The sequence below is a fragment of the Rhodamnia argentea genome, chromosome 9 (genome assembly GCF_020921035.1).
Source record: "Rhodamnia argentea isolate NSW1041297 chromosome 9, ASM2092103v1, whole genome shotgun sequence".
Taxonomy (NCBI): Eukaryota; Viridiplantae; Streptophyta; class Magnoliopsida; order Myrtales; family Myrtaceae; genus Rhodamnia; species Rhodamnia argentea.
Window position 1 is genome coordinate 26,109,139 of NC_063158.1, and position 18,052 is coordinate 26,127,190.

General features: G+C 39.1%; 3 protein-coding genes across 7 annotated transcripts; 2 read left to right on the forward strand and 1 right to left on the reverse strand.

Moving 5' to 3' along the window:
• The first annotated feature begins 339 nt into the window (after window positions 1-339).
• LOC115742972 (DNA oxidative demethylase ALKBH2-like) lies at window positions 340-2,787 on the forward strand. The gene is made up of 4 exons (XM_030677541.2): window positions 340-685; window positions 1,829-1,945; window positions 2,050-2,239; window positions 2,413-2,787. Exons 1-4 carry the CDS (start codon window positions 434-436, stop codon window positions 2,610-2,612), a joined length of 759 nt encoding a protein of 252 aa, XP_030533401.1. The 5' UTR covers window positions 340-433; the 3' UTR covers window positions 2,613-2,787.
• A 448-nt stretch (window positions 2,788-3,235) lies between these two features.
• Window positions 3,236-8,575, forward strand: LOC115742967 (acetyl-CoA acetyltransferase, cytosolic 1-like). 3 transcript variants are annotated; one of them, XM_030677535.2, is made up of 15 exons: window positions 3,236-3,391; window positions 3,467-3,533; window positions 4,725-4,823; window positions 4,916-5,089; window positions 5,192-5,297; window positions 5,507-5,645; window positions 6,131-6,208; window positions 6,284-6,349; window positions 6,614-6,699; window positions 6,796-6,895; window positions 6,981-7,091; window positions 7,179-7,220; window positions 7,384-7,470; window positions 7,619-7,704; window positions 8,330-8,575. In XM_030677535.2, the coding sequence occupies exons 2-15, from the start codon at window positions 3,500-3,502 to the stop codon at window positions 8,361-8,363; spliced, it is 1,242 nt and encodes a 413-aa protein (XP_030533395.1). In that variant the 5' UTR covers window positions 3,236-3,391; window positions 3,467-3,499; the 3' UTR covers window positions 8,364-8,575. The 3 variants fall into 3 exon arrangements, with proteins under 3 accessions (XP_030533395.1, XP_048140977.1, XP_048140978.1); XM_048285020.1 differs by lacking the exon at window positions 8,330-8,575 and adding an exon at window positions 7,818-8,185 and having other exon boundaries at window positions 3,241-3,533; XM_048285021.1 differs by lacking the exon at window positions 8,330-8,575 and having other exon boundaries at window positions 3,242-3,533; window positions 7,604-7,704.
• Window positions 8,576-8,719: 144 nt separating this feature from the next.
• On the reverse strand, window positions 8,720-13,788 carry LOC115742969 (phosphatidylinositol/phosphatidylcholine transfer protein SFH1). Of its 3 annotated transcripts, XM_030677538.2 has the most exons (11): window positions 13,543-13,784; window positions 13,354-13,382; window positions 11,794-11,877; window positions 11,642-11,695; window positions 11,031-11,108; window positions 10,827-10,880; window positions 10,669-10,728; window positions 10,500-10,595; window positions 9,887-9,988; window positions 9,641-9,721; window positions 8,720-9,370 (listed from the first exon to the last, which is right to left on the reverse strand). In XM_030677538.2, exons 1-11 carry the CDS (start codon window positions 13,595-13,597, stop codon window positions 9,053-9,055), a joined length of 1,011 nt encoding a protein of 336 aa, XP_030533398.1. In that variant the 5' UTR covers window positions 13,598-13,784; the 3' UTR covers window positions 8,720-9,052. The 3 variants fall into 3 exon arrangements, with proteins under 3 accessions (XP_030533398.1, XP_048140980.1, XP_048140979.1); XM_048285023.1 differs by lacking the exon at window positions 13,354-13,382 and having other exon boundaries at window positions 13,543-13,783; XM_048285022.1 differs by lacking the exons at window positions 11,642-11,695; window positions 11,794-11,877 and having other exon boundaries at window positions 13,543-13,788.
• Between the last annotated feature and the right edge of the window lie 4,264 nt (window positions 13,789-18,052).

Below are 18,052 nucleotides of genomic sequence, written 5' to 3' on the forward strand. Positions count from 1 at the left end.
AAACTGTGATCTTGTGTCCTCGGAATTTGATCTGAACAGACCGGTCGGTTTGTTCGAACATGCTAAAAATTTCGTAATCCAAGGTAAGATGTTAAATCCAAGTTGAGAGATTATAAGATCATCGTCCATTCAACCGTTATCAAGCATACAAAATTATAACATCTTCATGGATGGTTTCGGGACAACATTGGTTCCGAGACAAAATCATTAGCTTAAGAGCAAGAAAGAAAAATTCATACTTGCATACTAAATAGGATGATTTGTAAGATTTTCCAAAGTTCCATGAATTTTCCTTTTTGTTCTTTTGGGCCGTAGATGATAGTCAAAAAAAAAAAAAATTGCTCAAAAAATGGCTAGTAAAATGGCCTATAAAAGCAACCTCCTTTGGCGCTGAATTGGCTTTTCGGTTCTTCTTCGATCCTTTCAAAAATAGATGATGACCCTTCGGTTGAAATCGGAACCCATCTCGGAAGAAGAAGAAGAAGGAGAACCCACGCCCTCATCTCGCTCTGGTGAGGAACCCGCGAAGAAATCGACGAGGGTCGATCTTGGGAATGGGAGCGAAGTCGTGTACATGCCTCGCTTCCTCTCGAGCGACGAGTCCTGGCGATTTTACAACTACCTCAACAGTCGCATTCCTTGGACGAGACCTACGATCCGGGTCTTTGGTCGCTCTTGTTTACAGGTTCTTTAACATTTAATTCACGTCGCGTTTGCCTTTCCGGATGTTGTTTCTCGTATTCGATTGTTCGGCAATTGGAATGCTGTCTGAGAATGTGATAATCTCTGGGAAAGGAGAATTGTAGGCGTCTTTCATCTGTAAGGTATCTGGGAAAGAAGTTGAGCTTAGCTTTTTAGGTGAATCAGTTAAAGTTGCAGTCTTTTGTGGATGAGACGATATTGTGGTTTTTGGTTTCTTGTTCACTGTCAGAAGAAGCTGCTAGGGTTTATGTCATACGTTTATAAGGAGCTGCTCATTGTTTCGTCAATACATGCCTTGTTATTTTTCAGTTAAACAGCAAATGTTAAGCCGATACATGCGCACTGTCCTAGGATTGGGGCATTTGTCTCCAAGTCAAATGCTGCTGGAATGAAGTTCTCTAAATGCTCAATCTTTAAAACTTTGAGGTGAGAATTATGAGTGAAGAGCTAAATTGGAGTGCCTCAACTGAAGAGCTAAATGATCCCATATCCTATAAATTCAAATGCAATTTCCTCGCATTGTTTCAAAACAGAAAAAGAATTTCGATTTTCCTGTGGGAGTGGTCTTGATTGGTAATCTTCTTATTCAGTTAGGTGATTCTATAAATTACTAGTGACTTCTGTGGCGGTGCTGCAGAGACCATGCCATTCTGGAAGTTTGTGTCATGGAATTTGATTCAAAAGATTTTTATGTCTTAATTCAGAATGGGGAAGCTGTGTACTATCTAGGAAGAAGATCTCCAATCATTAGCTCTGGTTCACGGCCAGACATTATAGGTTGGTAGAACTGAAAAAAGGTGTTTTGTTTCCTGATGATCGATGCTAGAAGAGTAAGTGGCAGAAGTACTTGGCATAGCTTTGTAGTAGTATCAAGTAACTTGACTGGTGTCAATGAGTCTATTATTCACCGTTTGTTTGCTTGTCAAACGGAATGCATCGGTAGAAACCATCAATTCCATAATTAAGGAGATGGCCAAGATTTATTAGATACACTCACTAGAGTTTGTAGGACTTCGCAGGTTTTCTCTAGCTTTTGTAGTTCTGCGGTGCTCGAGCAATTAAATGCTTTTGGTACATATAGACATTGCTTATGCTGTTATTCTGAGGTATGTATTTTCAATTGCAGCACAGAGACACATGTTATGTTGCGAATGCCGGTCTGACGGACTTGGTGTACAGTGGATATCAACCACATGCCTACTCGTGGGACGATTATCCTCTGCTCAAGGAAATCTTGGAGGCAGTAAGGGTGTTGTTTTATTGAGATTTTGTCACGACAATTTCCTCAAAGAACAGTTTTTTTGTGATTCTCTCTGTGTTGACATCTATATATACTCTTTTCTGAAGGTTCACAATGTGCTTCCTGGGAGTAAATTCAATTCTCTTCTATTAAATAGATACAAAGGTGGCAGTGACTATGTAGGTTGGCATTCTGATGACGAGAAACTATACGGATCTGCTCCAGAAATAGCCTCTGTTTCCTTTGGATGTGAACGTGAGTTTTTCCTCAAGAAGAAACCCAGTAAAACCTCCCAAGGTGAAGTCGTTGATCCTTTAACTTGCTGAAAGGAGCTTCAAGAAACTATGCTTAAACCTTTGTTGATTCCTACGATACAGAACCTCTCTTGACACTTTTGACTGTGATTAGAAGTCTTATGTTATTCAATGTACTGATGCCTATTTTGTCTTTTGTCTTGGTGTGTTGGTCAGCAAGAAGACCGGATGATGGACCGGTGAGAAAGCGATCAAGGATAGGCAGTGATGCTGCTCAACATACATTTGTCCTGAAGCATGGCTCCTTGCTAGTGATGAGAGGCTACACTCAACGGGATTGGATCCACTCTGTACCAAAGCGTGCCAAAGCGGAGGGGGTCCGGATCAATCTGACCTTCAGGCGCATTGTCTCATAGTTGATGTAATTGCACAAACAAAGAAACAGGAGGAGACCAGCATTGTTTTTCTTGTACCCATCTACCAGTCTGTATTGTGGAGATGCTACTTGTAGTTTGCTCTCTTTTGTAACAGATTGGATTGCACTAATCCTCTGTTTAAGTACTTATGTTTCTTAGTAAGCGTCAAGAAGCTAATGTAAGCGTCAAGAAGCTAATGTTATCCTTTTCCTTTGGTGTTCCCATCAGCATTTCTAGCCCTGTGCTGCTTTGTTTGTGCTGAAGTCATCATTCTATCCAACGTGGAAGATATCAAAACATGTTTCCAGACCTGGACATGACCTGGTCAGTTGTCCGTGGATAAACATGAATTGTACGCTAACTGATAATTTTCAAGTAGAATTTGGAATTATGAGTTGTTTTATATTAATCTTATCATACATTCAATGTAATCTGATAACTATATTTTAAACTTAATAGTTATTTGCAGCTGTTCATTCTCAGCTATGACTTCATAACTTTATAATATCAACCATGATGTCTTTAACGGAGAAAATATTAGGTGCTTCTAGAGCGCCACGTCATCTTTGAGCCAGACCGTACACCTAATGTTTTCTCATTATTGTACAAAGGGAAAAGATACGCGAAGGGTTCTTTCTGCTTAAAGAATTCAATTAAAAAGGCCTGTACACATCCCAAGGTGATATGGGCATGAAGACGAACCCACCTACAAACACATATTGATCCACCACGTGCTGCTGTAGAAGGTCCTGAATTCCTGCTCCGCTTCTTCGAACTTCGTAATTCTCTCTCGCCGTTCGTAGTTTAGTACAATTCTTGTATTTTTACCCTCAACGTTTCTGGGTATGTCGCAGTTCTGTTGAGAAGAAGATAGCTGGGACGCAGCGATGGCCTCTGCTTCGGAGTCCATACACCCTCAAGGTTCTTTCGTTTTTTCTTGCTCAGCGTTTCTATTCCCATGGTTAATATGATCATGGCTTGGCTAATTTTGCTTATCTAGCTCCATTTCTTGGTACACACGAGCAAATGAACAGAGCAGAAAAACAAAGGAAAGAAACAAGAGACAGACCCTGTAATAGATTTTCTTTCGGCTGATGATCGGTGCAGGAAAAAAAAAAATATGAACTTTCGTTCGAGTTTGATTTGGTGATTGAATTTGGGTGGCTGGCGTAGCTCTTCTTCTGAATATAGCTTCTTGAATGGTTCTAGTTCCATGGCAAGGGTAGATACTTGCCACTGTTATAATCCATGGAAAGATTGACGCCAACAATGCCACAACTTTCATACGGTACTCATTTTGGTCTAATAACTTTGTCATAGCTTTTAAAGAACGTTCACTTGATTCCTGCCACGAATACTAGGTGGATTTATTTTAATGAAGTCATATACAACTTGGTTTTTCTTTTTTAAAATCCGAAGTAGATAAACGATCGAATGATTTGAATTGGTCCCTTCCAGTCGGCGATGGTGAGGCTCGAGAGGCTCTTGAGCCTGCATGTTTTGGGGGATATTGTGCCCTGTTATGTAGCTGGTCCGCTTGGCCCTCTTGAAAATTGGGTCCTTGGACTTGCCCTGGCGGTTGATTTCAGCAACGCGGCAGGACTCTGGGTCGCAGCTGATGCCGTACCAGTTATGGCCACAGCCAGGGCCAGTCCAGGAGTTGAAGATGGTGAAGTAGGGCTCGTGGAGCGGTTTTCTGAAGGAGAGCAGCGGTGCTCAGTCTGATGTAGGGCAGGTGGCCACGAGTGCAGGAAATAATGAATGCTCACCATTTTACAAGCTTTTGAAGATTAGGTATGGGGTAGGGGTTTTACATTTGACCTAATTTGGCCCCAATTCGTCAATTTGGGGCAAGGAAAGGGTTTTTGATGACATCATTTCCCCTGCAAGTCATGCCGAATGATTTTATATTAAATAAATCTCATGTCGGATTTTTGGCAAAAGAATTCGCCAACGCCACTGAAATGAACGTTTTTTAGGGGTAACGACACTAGTGATCAATTGAAAGGATATGACGCACATGCGAAGGTTATGGCACTGTTAGTGTCCCTTTCCATATAATTCATTTGATTTTCTTCCAAGTCTGAATGTTTGATGTTTTGACTCCAACAGATGTTTGTATTGTTGGTGTTGCTCGTACGCCCATGGGTGGCTTTCTGGGTTCCCTTTCTTCTTTCTCAGCTACTCAGCTTGGCTCCATAGCTATTAAATGTAAGACCCAATTCCCTTCTCATTGATGTTGCACGATCATAGTGCGAGCTTTGAAAGGTCAATCTGATCTTGTTGCTCATGTTCGTTTTAAGGTGCCCTTAAGAGAGCTAATGTAGATCCGGCACTGGTGCAAGAGGTGTTCTTCGGGAATGTCCTAAGTGCAAATTTAGGGCAAGCCCCAGCTAGACAGGCTGCTCTAGGTGCTGGCATACCTAATTCGGTGATTTGCACCACTGTGAATAAAGTTTGCTCATCAGGAATGAAAGGTGACCTTTTGCGACAAGGCTAAACACGCATTGTTTTCACTTTTTTTAGTGGTTCGCATTTCTTAAAGAGTGTTGACATGTTAAATCCCCTTGTTTTATCAGCTACAATGCTCGCAGCACAGACCATTCGGTTGGGCGTTAATGATTTTGTTGTGTCTGGTGGTATGGAAAGCATGTCTAATGCACCCAAATATATAGCTGAAGCAAGGTTGGTATGTGTACTTCGCTGGTTTGTGCTTCAGAGAGTTCTGGAATACATCTCTTCCAATTTGTAGATAGAGCCTACTTCTGGATGGTATTGTTCCATATTGTTTTTACTTTCCTTTTCATCATATTTGGCTGGACCCTGTGGAAAATTTTCTTATTAAAGATTCCGGGCAAGCATTTTGATGCGCTTGTATATTACTGGGTGAACAGGAAGGGATCTCGACTTGGACATGATATTATTGTCGATGGCATGCTCAAAGATGGTCTTTGGGATGTTTACAATGACTTTGGAATGGGTGTTTGCGCGGAAATTTGTGCTGAGAATCATAGCATAACCAGAGAAGCACAGGTCTTGATTCACAATCTGATTCAATGTAAATTATCATATTTCTCTTCACAACAATGAACTTGTTCTATATTTAGCAGACCGTATTTGGAACTATCATCCAGAGAACAATGGTAGCATCTAGGTGGAATTCATTGATGCTGTCATTTCTTAATTCCCTATGACGTGCATGTTTGATGCTATGACTCTCGGCTTCACATTAAATGAATGAACTTTTTGTTGCTTGTGTGCTGCTTTAGCTGATTTGTTTTAACAGGGTGCTGTGATTTCTTAATTCCCTATGACGTGCATGTTTGAGGCTATGACTCTCTTCATGTGGCTTAAGACTAAATGCGTGAACTTTTTGTTCGTTGTCTGCTGCTTCAGCTGATTTGTTTTAACAGGGAACAGGGGTTTACTTGGATTTACTCGTGTTCTCTATTGAATGTGCTACAGGTTTCTCCATTGACTTGAAAGGATTTTACATCTTTTTTCATGGTTGATTACAGGATTCTTATGCTATTCAGAGCTTCGAAAGAGGAATCGCTGCACAGAATAGTGGTCTCTTTGCCTGGGAGATGGTTCCGGTGTGATCTCTATTTCGCAGAGCAGAAGTTCCTGGATTAACTGATAAATTTCTGATTTCAGTATTGCACTTGCAGGTTGAAGTTTCAGGAGGAAGAGGAAAGCCGTCAACAATTGTAGATAAAGATGAAGGCTTAGGAAAGGTAATTACTCTGGTTTGGAGGTATTAAAAAAGACATAATTTGAAATTCTTTTGAAGTTAGTCAATTATGTTGGATCCTTTTGGTTAAGGAGGGATAAGCAACAACAGATTTCAAAATCGTAATACGATGTCAAAAAGTAATCTCTTTAGGGTTTGTTTCGCTTTTCTTCATTTCTGGTGAGTCTGCTGCATTAGATTCTTGCAATTTTCAGATGCCTTCTTATCCTCACCTGTTTCCTCTGCCATCTCTCTTTTCCTCCCATAGTTTGACTCTGCAAAACTCAAGAAACTGAGACCTAGCTTCAAGGAGAATGGCGGTTCTGTTACTGCTGGGAATGCATCTAGCATAAGGTATATAACCATGTGCTAGAGCTTGCGTTTCGGGACATCAAAAAATCTTGGTTGTTTTGGTGGTTCCTGTGCCAAATCTTTTATCATTCTGTGCAGTGATGGTGCAGCTGCATTAGTTCTAGTTAGTGGGAAGAAAGTACTTGAACTTGGGTTGCGAGTAATTGCAAAGATCAAAGGATATGCTGATGCTGCTCAGGTGCCATGGAATTCTAACATTTTTCTTTATACAATTCTATCTATAGAACTTTGAGGGACAGTTGCTGAAGTTTATTCTCTTGCAGGCACCCGAACTGTTCACGACAGCCCCAACCCTCGCAATAGCGAAAGCCATTTCGAATGCTGGTCTTGATGCTAGTCAAGTTGACTACTATGAAATTAATGAAGCATTCTCTGTACGTAGTCATGCTTAGATATTTGACACCAAGCTTTACATTCTTCTGTTGGATCTGCTGACCATAGTTTGGTACCCGTCCCTGTAGGTCGTGGCTCTTGCCAATCAAAAGCTACTTGCTCTTAAACCTGTGAGTGTTACAAAAACTTACTCGTACCTTCCAGTTTAGTGCACTCGTGCATCAAGTCCTTAAATTCTTTCTTCCCTTGAACTTAATTCTTATGTTTTCGTACTTCTGATGTTCCCATCGGCGTTATCTTATTAGGACCTTTGTTTATGTCTGTTGATTTCAGGAAAGTCTCAATGTGCATGGTGGAGCTGTATCACTGGGACATCCATTAGGATGCAGCGGAGCTCGCATACTGGTCACATTGTTAGGGGTATGTTTTACTTGCCTATTTTACTATTCTTCTTAGCAATGTCGCTTCACTAGTATGCTTGAAGCTGGATGATCATCTCCTCTTTCGCTGTGGTGCTTAAGTCACTATGTGCTTTGACCATCTCGGTTAATACATGGTGTTGATTTAGGTTCTGAGACAGAAGAATGGGAAGTATGGTGTAGCCGGGATCTGCAATGGGGGAGGTGGGGCATCTGCCCTTGTTGTCGAGCTCATGTAAGCCTTTCACTGCTTTGCTAAGGAATATCCTTACTTCGGTTAATTTGGAGAAACTGGTTGTCCTGTTACAACCTCCTAATATATTGTGAATTTGCTCAATTCTAGCGCAGAAGATAGAGGATTTCCCTCAGCTGCTTCAATTAGTAATAGCATTTTGTAGTTTGGGTCCTGGGAGATACTAGGACACACATGCCTTGCACTTCTGCTTCTTTCGCTGTTGCCTCTAATCGTCACTTAAATGTGTCCACTGCACGCAAGATGCTAGAAAATTTGAGCTACTTGGTGGACTGGAAAACACCCTTCCTTCCAAGAACATGTAATGAAGTTACTCTGTGTGGGCGCCATAGATGGTCGGCATCGGAGAAATGCAAATAGATGGTTTTCCCTTAAAGAATGTAAAAGTGTTGCATCTAATCGCCGAGTCATTTGAACACTGGTCAATAACGAGACGCAAGGAAATATTTTGTGCTGTGCTTCTAAAGATCGATGCGTCTTTGGAGAGAGCATTTCATTTCAAGTTTAGACACATTTTGTGCTTAGACCCCAGAAGCACACCATTTGTGACCTGCTGCTGTGATGCAACCATGGAATCTGAACTTACTACGAGCTTTTTGTCTTGCAGGTCACCTCTACTGGTCCGCCGTTCTTCCCTGTAGTGGCTGTTCTTTTCACAAAATAACAAGATAAAACAAGAACGTATTCATTGGTGCATCATAATCTTCGTTGGCAAGGAAATGTATAATCGTAAGATCTTGAGAAATGTCTGAAATGTTCTTTCTTCGTTCCTTGTCTAAATTGTTATATGTTCTTCGCCCTCGTCTGTAACTCTCCATAAAACATAATGCACATAATTAAGTGCTTAGCAGATATAACAGAATATTTTTACTGATGGAAATGGACACACACCTGATGCATACATTATGAACAACGAAACCGAAGGCATTGACTAGCTAGAGTACTTAAGAAAAACATTTGCAACATCCGACACGAAAATCATATCGGGTAAAGAACATTTCCTTCAAAATGTGAGAGCCACCAAGAGGATCCCTTCGTGGTAATGATGCTAACTTGCATATAGAAATGAATATTACAACATGCCAGGTCATACATCTGATAGGAACATGGCTTTAGGCTATTCAGTCTGCTAAGGTGCATCCGGCTTGATTGGATTACCTCGAGAAGATAACATAGATATTAGGATGAGCCACATGTATCGTGCCGTTATGTCATGCAACCGGAAATGGCCCACGCATCATCGCTCATGTAATTGAATCAAGGAAATGATCAGCTCTTGTTAGATTCGTTGCTGCACATGTTCGTCCAAAGCATTTTGATCCCGACAGCTTCAATCGCCATTTATTTTAAGGCCGTCCAGCGAGTCAGGCATCCCACTTCCGTTTTCAAACTTCTGTAGCTCGGATTCTATTGTTTTAGCGATCTCCGTCCCTTCTGCAGCGGCCTCAGGCAGAGCAACATGGAAAGAGCCCTGTTTGATGGGTTGGACGGGTTCACGGAGCAGAAATTGGTCGTTGATGTAGCTGTAAAGCTGTTGGTGAAAGGGATGGTCCAGGGAGTAGCAATTTTCCGGTCCGTATGTCGAATGCCGACCAGACCCCGATCCTTCCCCCTTGCAAAAATGTGGGAGGGAACTGTAATCCATTATCTACAAGGGGAGTACAAGAAGCAATACTCAGAATTAGAGGAAGTCATAATAATCATCATGAGTGCCACGGAATTGGAGACACCTAAATGAGTTGGATGAGCCCATGTTCGATGAAAAGTAGGAATTAGAGAAAGAGAGAAAGCCTAATGCCCTTCACTGTATCTAATTATTGTACGAGAAGCTAAAAATCCAACCTGGAATTAGAAAAAGAGAGAAAGTTTAATGCCGTTCACTGTATCTAATTATTGTACGAGAAGCTAAAAATCCAACCTTTAGTAGATCGTCGCGTCCGGAACCAGGCAACACCTGAACTTTCTTTCTTGTCCTCTCTTGCAAAAGTGGCTTCACAACCTGTTCAAATTTGAAGCTTTACACAGATGACAAGAGAACACAGACAGCCTCCAAAAGACATTTTTCATGCAACAGGTCAATACTTTTCTATGTGCTTGACATGCTTTGATGCACTTGGTTTGAGAGAAACTGCCAATTGGAATATAAACTTCCATGGAGGCTTACCTTCCAGCAAGCAGAAAAGATGTATGGAGCATTCGCGATGTAATAGGTATTGGTCTTCTCAGGGTAGTTCAAGTCATCAACGGTTGATATGATTGTCAACAACTGGACAAACATAAAACAACTTACAGTTAGCAATGAGAGGGATACATGAAGGCTATGAATTAAAATGCATGTATGAACAAACATCCTTGTCATGAAAAAAAATCACCTCGCCCTATTCTATTTTGTCATAGCACTGCTTATTTGCAATTTCCATGGGTAGAATGTTAGCAATTACTTGGAAAAACACAGGCCATCTAAAGTACGTTCACGCTTTTAACTTATTTGAAAAGAAACCCACTAAACTAAACATAATAGACCAATAAACAAAAGAAATGTATCATCTTTGAGTCCACAAGTATCAGCCCAAGAAGTATTAGTTGGTTAGAAGTCCAGACAATATGAAGTCCGATTAAAATGGCTAATACTAACTGTGTCGATTAGAGAAACGTGTTTCCCAAGGTAGGATGTCCTCAAGATAACAACCCAAGTACAAAAGTGAAAGTTAAAATCTGAGAAAATAGCGCAACAAGAGTTAAATCTGAATTATATGCACTTCAAAACAGCGAATTACCTTTATTTGACTAAGGGCTGAAAGCCTCAGGCCAGTCATATCTAGAACCTTCAAACAGGTGGTAATAGGTCGCCTGTGCCTCTTGGATGCAGAAGGCTACACCAACAATTGCATGTCAAATTAACGTCTAAATCAGGTCATGATATTCCAGAGCTGACATAAGACTCACCAAAATTACACGGTCTCTGTATTCATTGATTTGAATATGTGATTGCACGTAATAATGAACCTGAAAGTAATCAAGAATACCAGGTTATCACAAAGTTCGTGAAGTTCGGTGGTTAATAAAGGAAGTACTAAAAGAAAGTACCTGATAGAAGCACTTACCGAAGCTTTGTCGAAGCTGCTAAGCCCGACCCCGATAGCAAATACTGGGAGTCCCTGTACAATGACTGCTATAAGCATACATCTAATTCACGAAAAATCGCCTAAAACTTTTTCCTCGGAGAGTGTGACACTATACGATGAATTGGATCATGTGGGTCATTCTATAATATGAATATAGAGATGAAGATTTGGCGTTGAAAATACCTCCTTGGAGTAACCTGACAATCCGATAAGTTGTGAATCTCGCACACTTCTGTACAAGTCAGCAGGGATAATTGGTTTCTGCCACCAAAGATTCAAAAAAGTGTTAATTGAAGGTCTCAGACAGTAAGATACTCCCAGACAATCTCAATATGAGATCAAACATATGGATCATGTTCATGAGCTGCGATTAAACCATGATGTCAGAATCCGTCAATTAAAGCACAACGCAGTCATATGTTCCTCGTGTTCAGTTCTGATCCAGGTGGTAGAAAACTTATGCAAGAAAGTTTGTATATTTCCTGAGAAAACTGCTCATTTGACCAAAAGAAAGAATCTTTAGCAGTCAAACAATCGCAAGGTTACATAGTGACATTAGCTAAGAGTTGGAAGTCTGTAAGCATTTGTTTGTAAAATTACATACAGGCAATAACACATCCACTTCTTACATGCAAATAATCTACAGTTTTACATGTCATTCACTTCAACAGCAGCTGGGGGAAAATGCAAACAGAAATCACAATCACTCACTTACAATCCCAAAAATTAGCATGCAAACATCTAAGCAATAACTCTTGGAGAACATGTAAAACTTGAATAGAATGTTAACTTACCGACAAAATGTCATCGATCTCATTTTGAACACGCCACTTCAAACAATCCAACAACTGCAAGAAAATGATCAATTCATTTATGAAGGCAACCCTAAGGTAAAAGTTCCTCGTCATGCGAAAGGACCGCTCTTTCAGGTAGTTGTAATTCTCACCATTTTATGGGCTTTGGCAACATTGCCTTCTCTCGCCTTTAGAAAACGCACCAGAGTTTCTTTAGGATACCCTTGATGAACATTCTAATAAAGTCAAAAGATGAATCGAAGAATCTAGTCAGTTCTCGTAAACCAGACCTCAGACAGGAGAAACATCCATATACCTTAAACAAAATTAAGCGCAGAACAAAGAAAGGGAATAATTCTTGAGTGATAAACTAAGTAAAACTAAATATGATAATAGAGCCATGCTTCTATTGTAAATCATAAATCTTTTTTCAGCGACTGATAAACTACTCTGCTGAAAGACGTGGACAATATCCTAGGAAAGAGGAGGAGGAGGCCATAAACTTCTGTTGCCTGTAGAACTATTCCATGTCCTATTTCAACCAGTGGTGCAGAAAACTCGAAAAGGCAAATGATTTTTCTTTCTGCATCTTGACAGAAAGTTTTGCAACCTGTATTGAAAGTCTGTACATAGTCATCTTTGGCAGAACTAAGTACTTATTAGAGTTGCACCAAAAGATTGAATAGTGGTGGAATACAGAGAAATTGTCTCCTACATATGTGCGTGGATCAGATGCTGATAGCCTGAATAGTTTAAGAGAAGAGAGTCATATCTTTACTTGTATTTTATTTTTTTTCTTGCAGCATATGCACTTTCCAACATTGATAGGAAGCTACAACCTAGGTCATTGTAAGAGGCGGCTTGATTTGGGAGATGGTGGGTAGGGGCCACTAACATTAGGCCTTACCAAAGGCTGATGAAAAAAAGGTTGGTAATCATATCGAAGCACCCTGTCTAAGAATATCCATCTCATCTGAACCTCAACGTGTTTGGCTAAGCTTCATGATTCAGTTTAGAATCTACTAGATAGCATCAAATTCATAAACTCATACCTTCCCTGGGCAACCCAATATCATGCTCCAATCCATGAAATGCCACAACTTACTGTTTTGTTCACCTAATATCGATGCTACTGATTGCCTGAGCATGCCAATCCCTCTCGTTCTCTAGAAAAACTAAGGGAAGGGAAGGGAATGCAAAAAACAGAGAACTTCCCTCGAACACAAGAACTCGAACACAAGAACAAGCTTGCCAGATGAACAAAAACTGTTAATTTATTCAAGGCTCTGACTGTCGAGCTCTAATCACGAAACTAGATCAACTCTTTTATCAAATGAAAATGCAAACGAAACAATAGATCCTTCACAACTAAGAATCAGACAACAGTAATTCGAATGAACCCAAAAACTCAAATACAGTCCAGGCCGAGTATCATCCTACCACCCAGATCAAGACAATCTTTCTATCGCAAGATTTGAACAATCAAGTCCCAGAAAGAGATTATTCCCCTAATAGCTAATTGAACTGACGGCCATCAATTACACTCAGCATTTCCAACTTTAATAAAGCAAGAAGATTCAAAACTAGGTACCCAAAATCGCCACTACAGAACAATCCAAGAAAAGCACAAGAAAAGCTCAAACGATCTCGCCTCTGTATGAGCACAGATCAGAATATACCCAGAAACGAGAAAAAGAAGCCAAAATGCGAACCTCGAATGTTCTCATCAACAGCTCCTCAACTGCCAGCAAAAGCCCAAGAAACAAAAAAAATGAATTAAGACAAAAAAGGAAGATCAAGAAAACTAAAGCGAGAATGCGAGAATCTACCGGCGGACTGAAAGCATCGAAGCAAAAGCGCATCAAGACTAGAAAAAGCAACAACCCAAAGATTTAACTGACCTCGATCCATCAAAGCTTGGAGCTCGTTGATCGCTTCCTGAGAAACTGTAGCCATGACTCTTTTCTTATTTTTTTCCCTTCAGCAGCCCAGTAAAAGAAATGCAACGACCAAGAAATTTTTCGCCAGTTCAATCCATCTTGCTCTCGCACCGCTGTACCATTCAAGCCTCTCAGTACTTTCTTGACTTCTTTTCACCACTGGTAAGTCTGTCTACCCGCAAAGAAAGAGAGAGACAGACAGACAGAGGAGAGAGAGAGAGAGAGAGGTCAATAGAGATGGGCCAGAGGAAGTTGTCATCATTTGGTAGGAGAGAGAGCTTTTATACTTAGATTTAGATCTCATAAAACATTGGAACTCATCCATGTCTTCTTTCTTAAAAATAATAACATAACGTTTCTGAAAAACATTTTGCAAGAAGCCGTTTAAAAAAAAAATGACGATATTTTTCGACGTTTAGCTGAAATTTTAAAATAAATTGAAAAATATTTTTTCTCATATATCACTCGCAAAATCTGGATTCTTCATTTGAAAAAGCTGCGAAATTTGCAAGAAATCGGCGAAAATTTTTAGGAGGTGGGTTTATTTTGATTTGTGTTTGCTGAATATACTCCAAATAACTGATAAAAAGGGGAATTCTTAAAATGAAAAAAAAAGGATGAAAGATCAGAAAGCAAAAAATGGAAGCTGCGGAATCTCCCAGCTCACGTACTCCTTTGGAGCCTTTTTGCTTTAATTGATGGTGGCGTGGCTCTTCACCACAAGCTCCCCTTTTCTCTTCTCTTCACTGCTTTTGTGGTCTTTTTTTCCACCAACCGATCTGGACCGTTCATCCTGTTGACCCCACACGGTGTTGACGTACTTTTCTCACCCTCTTGATTAAGAAAGGTTCTTCCACTCACCGACCGCATTAATCATAGCATGTCAAGTTCTTAAGATTTGGACCAAAAAAAAAAAAAAAAAAGTTCTTAAGATAAGCTTTTTAATAAGGATCTATTTTATGCCGCTTTTTCTAAGTACGTTTCGTTTTTTTTTTTTCGAAATCGTGAAAATTTTCGAATGGCTTTTTTTTTTAGGGTCGAATATGACTTTGCACGTCGATGTTTATGCATTAGGAATATTTCGAATGTTCAATATTGAAATAAAATCAAATAAGAAGCACCGGAGGAAAAAGAAGAAGTAGGTAGCTATCACTCTTAATAAGCTTTAAGCTAGTGATACTACATCTGAATTTATTTTACGGTCTTACAAATCTATATGTCCACATTTATGCACTGGAAATATTTTGATTATTCAATACTTAAATACCCTCGACCAACCATACATACATACATACATACATACATACATACATACATATACATAGATGGACTCCAGCTCTAAGAACATGTGTAGAATACCAATGTATTGTTTTCGAGCGGTGTTGTATTTATCGCATCATGCATAAAATAAGCCGATATAATATCTTAATTTGTTTTTTTAATGTAGTCCTTTTCTGGTTTAATGGAAGGAGAAGGATCAACAAATGGATGTTTTGAGTCCTAGTGCCCGACGAGACTTTTCTCAAAAGAAAAAAGAAAGAAAAGAAGCCGAGTCAAACACGCATTCTATCAAGAAAAGAGAAGGAAAGTCCATTTACATTCAAAATAATAACAGCGCGCTTCCTAAGAAGATAAACCTAGGTCTCCTCTCTATGATCAGCGCGCACGACAGCACTTCTCCAGAAGTATTTTTAAGCAGAAATCTTTTTAGTAACACAATTGTTAGAGCATAAATCCGTTTAGTTACATAAGTTCATTTTTCTACTTCTGGAGTATTTTTTTCTCCAGAAGTAGTTTTGGAGCCACTTGATAAAGTAACAAAAAAAAAAAAAATAGTTCTCTTCAAAAGTAGAAAAATCAACTTCCGCTTAAAAGTAGAAGTAGAAAAATCAATTTTTGGCCAGAAGTTGATTTCTAGAGTAGAAGTGTTGCCATGCGCATATACAAAAGAGAGGTGATCCACCAAATGCGGGGTTCGCAAAATCATCGGATGATTTAAGTAGTCTTCTCCATGTCGTAATTTGCATAGTATTATTTATTGGGTTATCAGCATCATAATAATGTGGAGAGAAGATAAATAATGATGCTCCCGTAGTATATCAGGTCGGTGATTGCGAAGTCCTACTGGGAATTTTAAGTTCTAACACATTCCGTCTATATTGTGTTAAATGAATGATTTACAAAATACTTTTCTAAGAATGATTGTATGTATCGCTTGAAATAATTACTTGATGGAAAAAATTTTCATTGTCGGCATCAACTTATTTCTAAACATTTTCGTGGACGATAGAACATATTTTCCGTTCATTTATTTTTGTGAACTGTTCAAGCTATCATCATTTTTAGAAAATATTTTCTAAAAAATTCGTTTTTCGCAAAACAAACGAACCCCAAAGGAGTTCCATAGTTTCACCTACTGTTTAGATTATGATGCAGATTAGGTTTTTCAAAATGAAGAATTAAGAAACCGATATAATCAGATGATCATAATGCACTACCTTAATGTAATGAAGTAACAATGACCCTCCTTATTCCAATTTATGACATATTGAACGTAGATCCTGTTTTTTTTATTAGCATACGTGCCCAAAACTTTCACATAGCAAGTGATCCATCTACATTAGGAAGAAGCTGGTGCATCAGTGCCCTAGGACGAAAGAATTACAGCGTTTCCATGCGTTTAAGCTTCTCTTCAGATAGTCAGCGGTGCGAGCATAGAATTTGTCGTTGCTGAGGACGACGTCGACGAATTCCGAGTGGCATGGATCCCCCATCTCCACCAGGATACCGCCGCAAGAGTCGCTCACCTCAGGGCCATCGTGGAAGATGATGTGGAAGAGCTGCAGCCCGCATGGCTGAGTCATTTTCTTGATGCACGCCTCGAGGGAGACATCGGATCCTGGCGCCGGTTCAACGGCAGCAAGCGCTGGCGTCAAACCACTATCCAAACAAGGAGGAGCACGGAAGAGACGATTTTGGACTCGGCCATGTTTGGTTGAGAGATTTCTATCTGTTCATTTTCTTTTGTTTTCACGTTTGTGTTGTATTTAGGACGTTATTTGGAGGAAGTGTTCGAGAGAAGATGCGGTTGTTCTTTTTATAGGGTTATGACCAAAAGGTTACACTGGCATATCTATTGACGTTTCAATAAGATCCTTCAGTCTCTGCTGCTTTTTGCAACTACTTTTCACGTTTCCTTCAAAACTTTGAAGCAAAGGACAATATTTTTCATTTTTTTTTGCTATGGGCAAGATTTTCAAATTACTTCACATGTCGATATTATGCGTTGGGAATATTTCAAACAATGAATATTTAAATAAAATCAAATGACAAGCACTATAGGGAAAAAGGGGGAGTAACTATCACTCTTAACAAACTTTTAGCTAGTAATACTATGACTTCGTTTGTTTCGCAAAAAATGCGACATTTTTGAAAAATATTTTTTCATAAGTAATTTGGATGAAACTTGAAAATGAATTGATTTTATTTTTGTCATTTGATATGGAAAATGTGATTTGATTTTTTGAGGAGCTAGTCACTTGTGCATGGGCAGCTGGCGAATCGGGTATCGGCACTAGAGTTTTGGGTCCGGCCTCGATGGATCCGATCCAAGAGAAATGTTGTCTAAGAAGTCTTGAACCTATTGCACTTTTGTCAATTCCGTTCTAAATCTTTTAATTTTACTAATTGTACCTTAACCATTTTTACGTTTTGCCAATTAAGTCCATTTAGCCAATTTTAGTAAAAAAAAAATTGCCGACGTGGACACCGACCATCCTACATGGCACGACTGGTGCCGACGTGAATAATTTTTATTAATATTTTAGTATTTTAAGAATAATTTATTATTTTTTAATGTTTTCATTTCTAGAAATATTGAAATATTTTTAAAAAAACTAAGTTAGATTCTTTGTGTGAGAAATTAAATTATATTAATAAATAAAAGAGAAATATATGTTTTTTAAAAAAACTTAAATGAACAGTTGGGGCCATGTTGCAGGACTTCATGAAGGCCCAAACGATCTCTGTCGGTCCTTACTGGTGGCAGCCATCGGTGAGGGCTTGGCCTCATCCATTTATTTGATGGGTTTTTTTTTCTTTTTCTTTTTCTTTTTTAAATTTTAAATTTTAAATTTTTTAATTTATTTTATTTTTTTGACAAAAAATATAATTTAAAAAAAAAGATAAAAATCTAATTTAGTTGTATTTTTTATTTCTTGAAGAGAAAAATAAAAAATTAATAAAAATTTATTAAAAATTGTCTATGGTAACGTCAATCTTGCCATGTATGACAACTAGTCTCCACGTCGGTTATTTCTGATCAAAATTGATCGGATAGACCTAATTGACGAACCATAAAAAGGGTTAGGACTCAATTGGCAAAATTAAAAAATTTAGGATTAAATTGACAACAGTGCAATAAGTTTAGAATATTTTGGACAATTTTTCCCCGACCCGGGCTCCAAGGATT

What these genes read in the sequence shown, in the direction of transcription:
- LOC115742972 (XM_030677541.2), top strand. Translation starts at nt 434, where the DNA reads ATGATGACCCTTCGGTTGAAATCGGAACCCATCTCGGAAGAAGAAGAA. An exon ending in TTGGTCGCTCTTGTTTACAG is followed by an intron (nt 686 to 1,828) that starts GTTCTTTAACAT and finishes TTTCAATTGCAG; the next exon opens with CACAGAGACACATGTTATGT. An exon ending in ACCCAGTAAAACCTCCCAAG is followed by an intron (nt 2,240 to 2,412) that starts GTGAAGTCGTTG and finishes TGTGTTGGTCAG; the next exon opens with CAAGAAGACCGGATGATGGA.
- LOC115742967 (XM_030677535.2), top strand. Translation starts at nt 3,500, where the DNA reads ATGGCCTCTGCTTCGGAGTCCATACACCCTCAAG. An exon ending in GCATAACCAGAGAAGCACAG is followed by an intron (nt 5,646 to 6,130) that starts GTCTTGATTCAC and finishes GGTTGATTACAG; the next exon opens with GATTCTTATGCTATTCAGAG. An exon ending in GCCCTTGTTGTCGAGCTCAT is followed by an intron (nt 7,705 to 8,329) that starts GTAAGCCTTTCA and finishes TTTGTCTTGCAG; the next exon opens with GTCACCTCTACTGGTCCGCC.
- LOC115742969 (XM_030677538.2), bottom strand. Translation starts at nt 13,597, where the DNA reads ATGGCTACAGTTTCTCAGGAAGCGATCAACGAGCTCCAAGCTTTGATG. An exon ending in GCAGCTTCGACAAAGCTTCG is followed by an intron (nt 10,729 to 10,826) that starts GTAAGTGCTTCT and finishes GATTACTTTCAG; the next exon opens with GTTCATTATTACGTGCAATC. An exon ending in CAGCCCTTAGTCAAATAAAG is followed by an intron (nt 9,989 to 10,499) that starts GTAATTCGCTGT and finishes ATGTTTGTCCAG; the next exon opens with TTGTTGACAATCATATCAAC.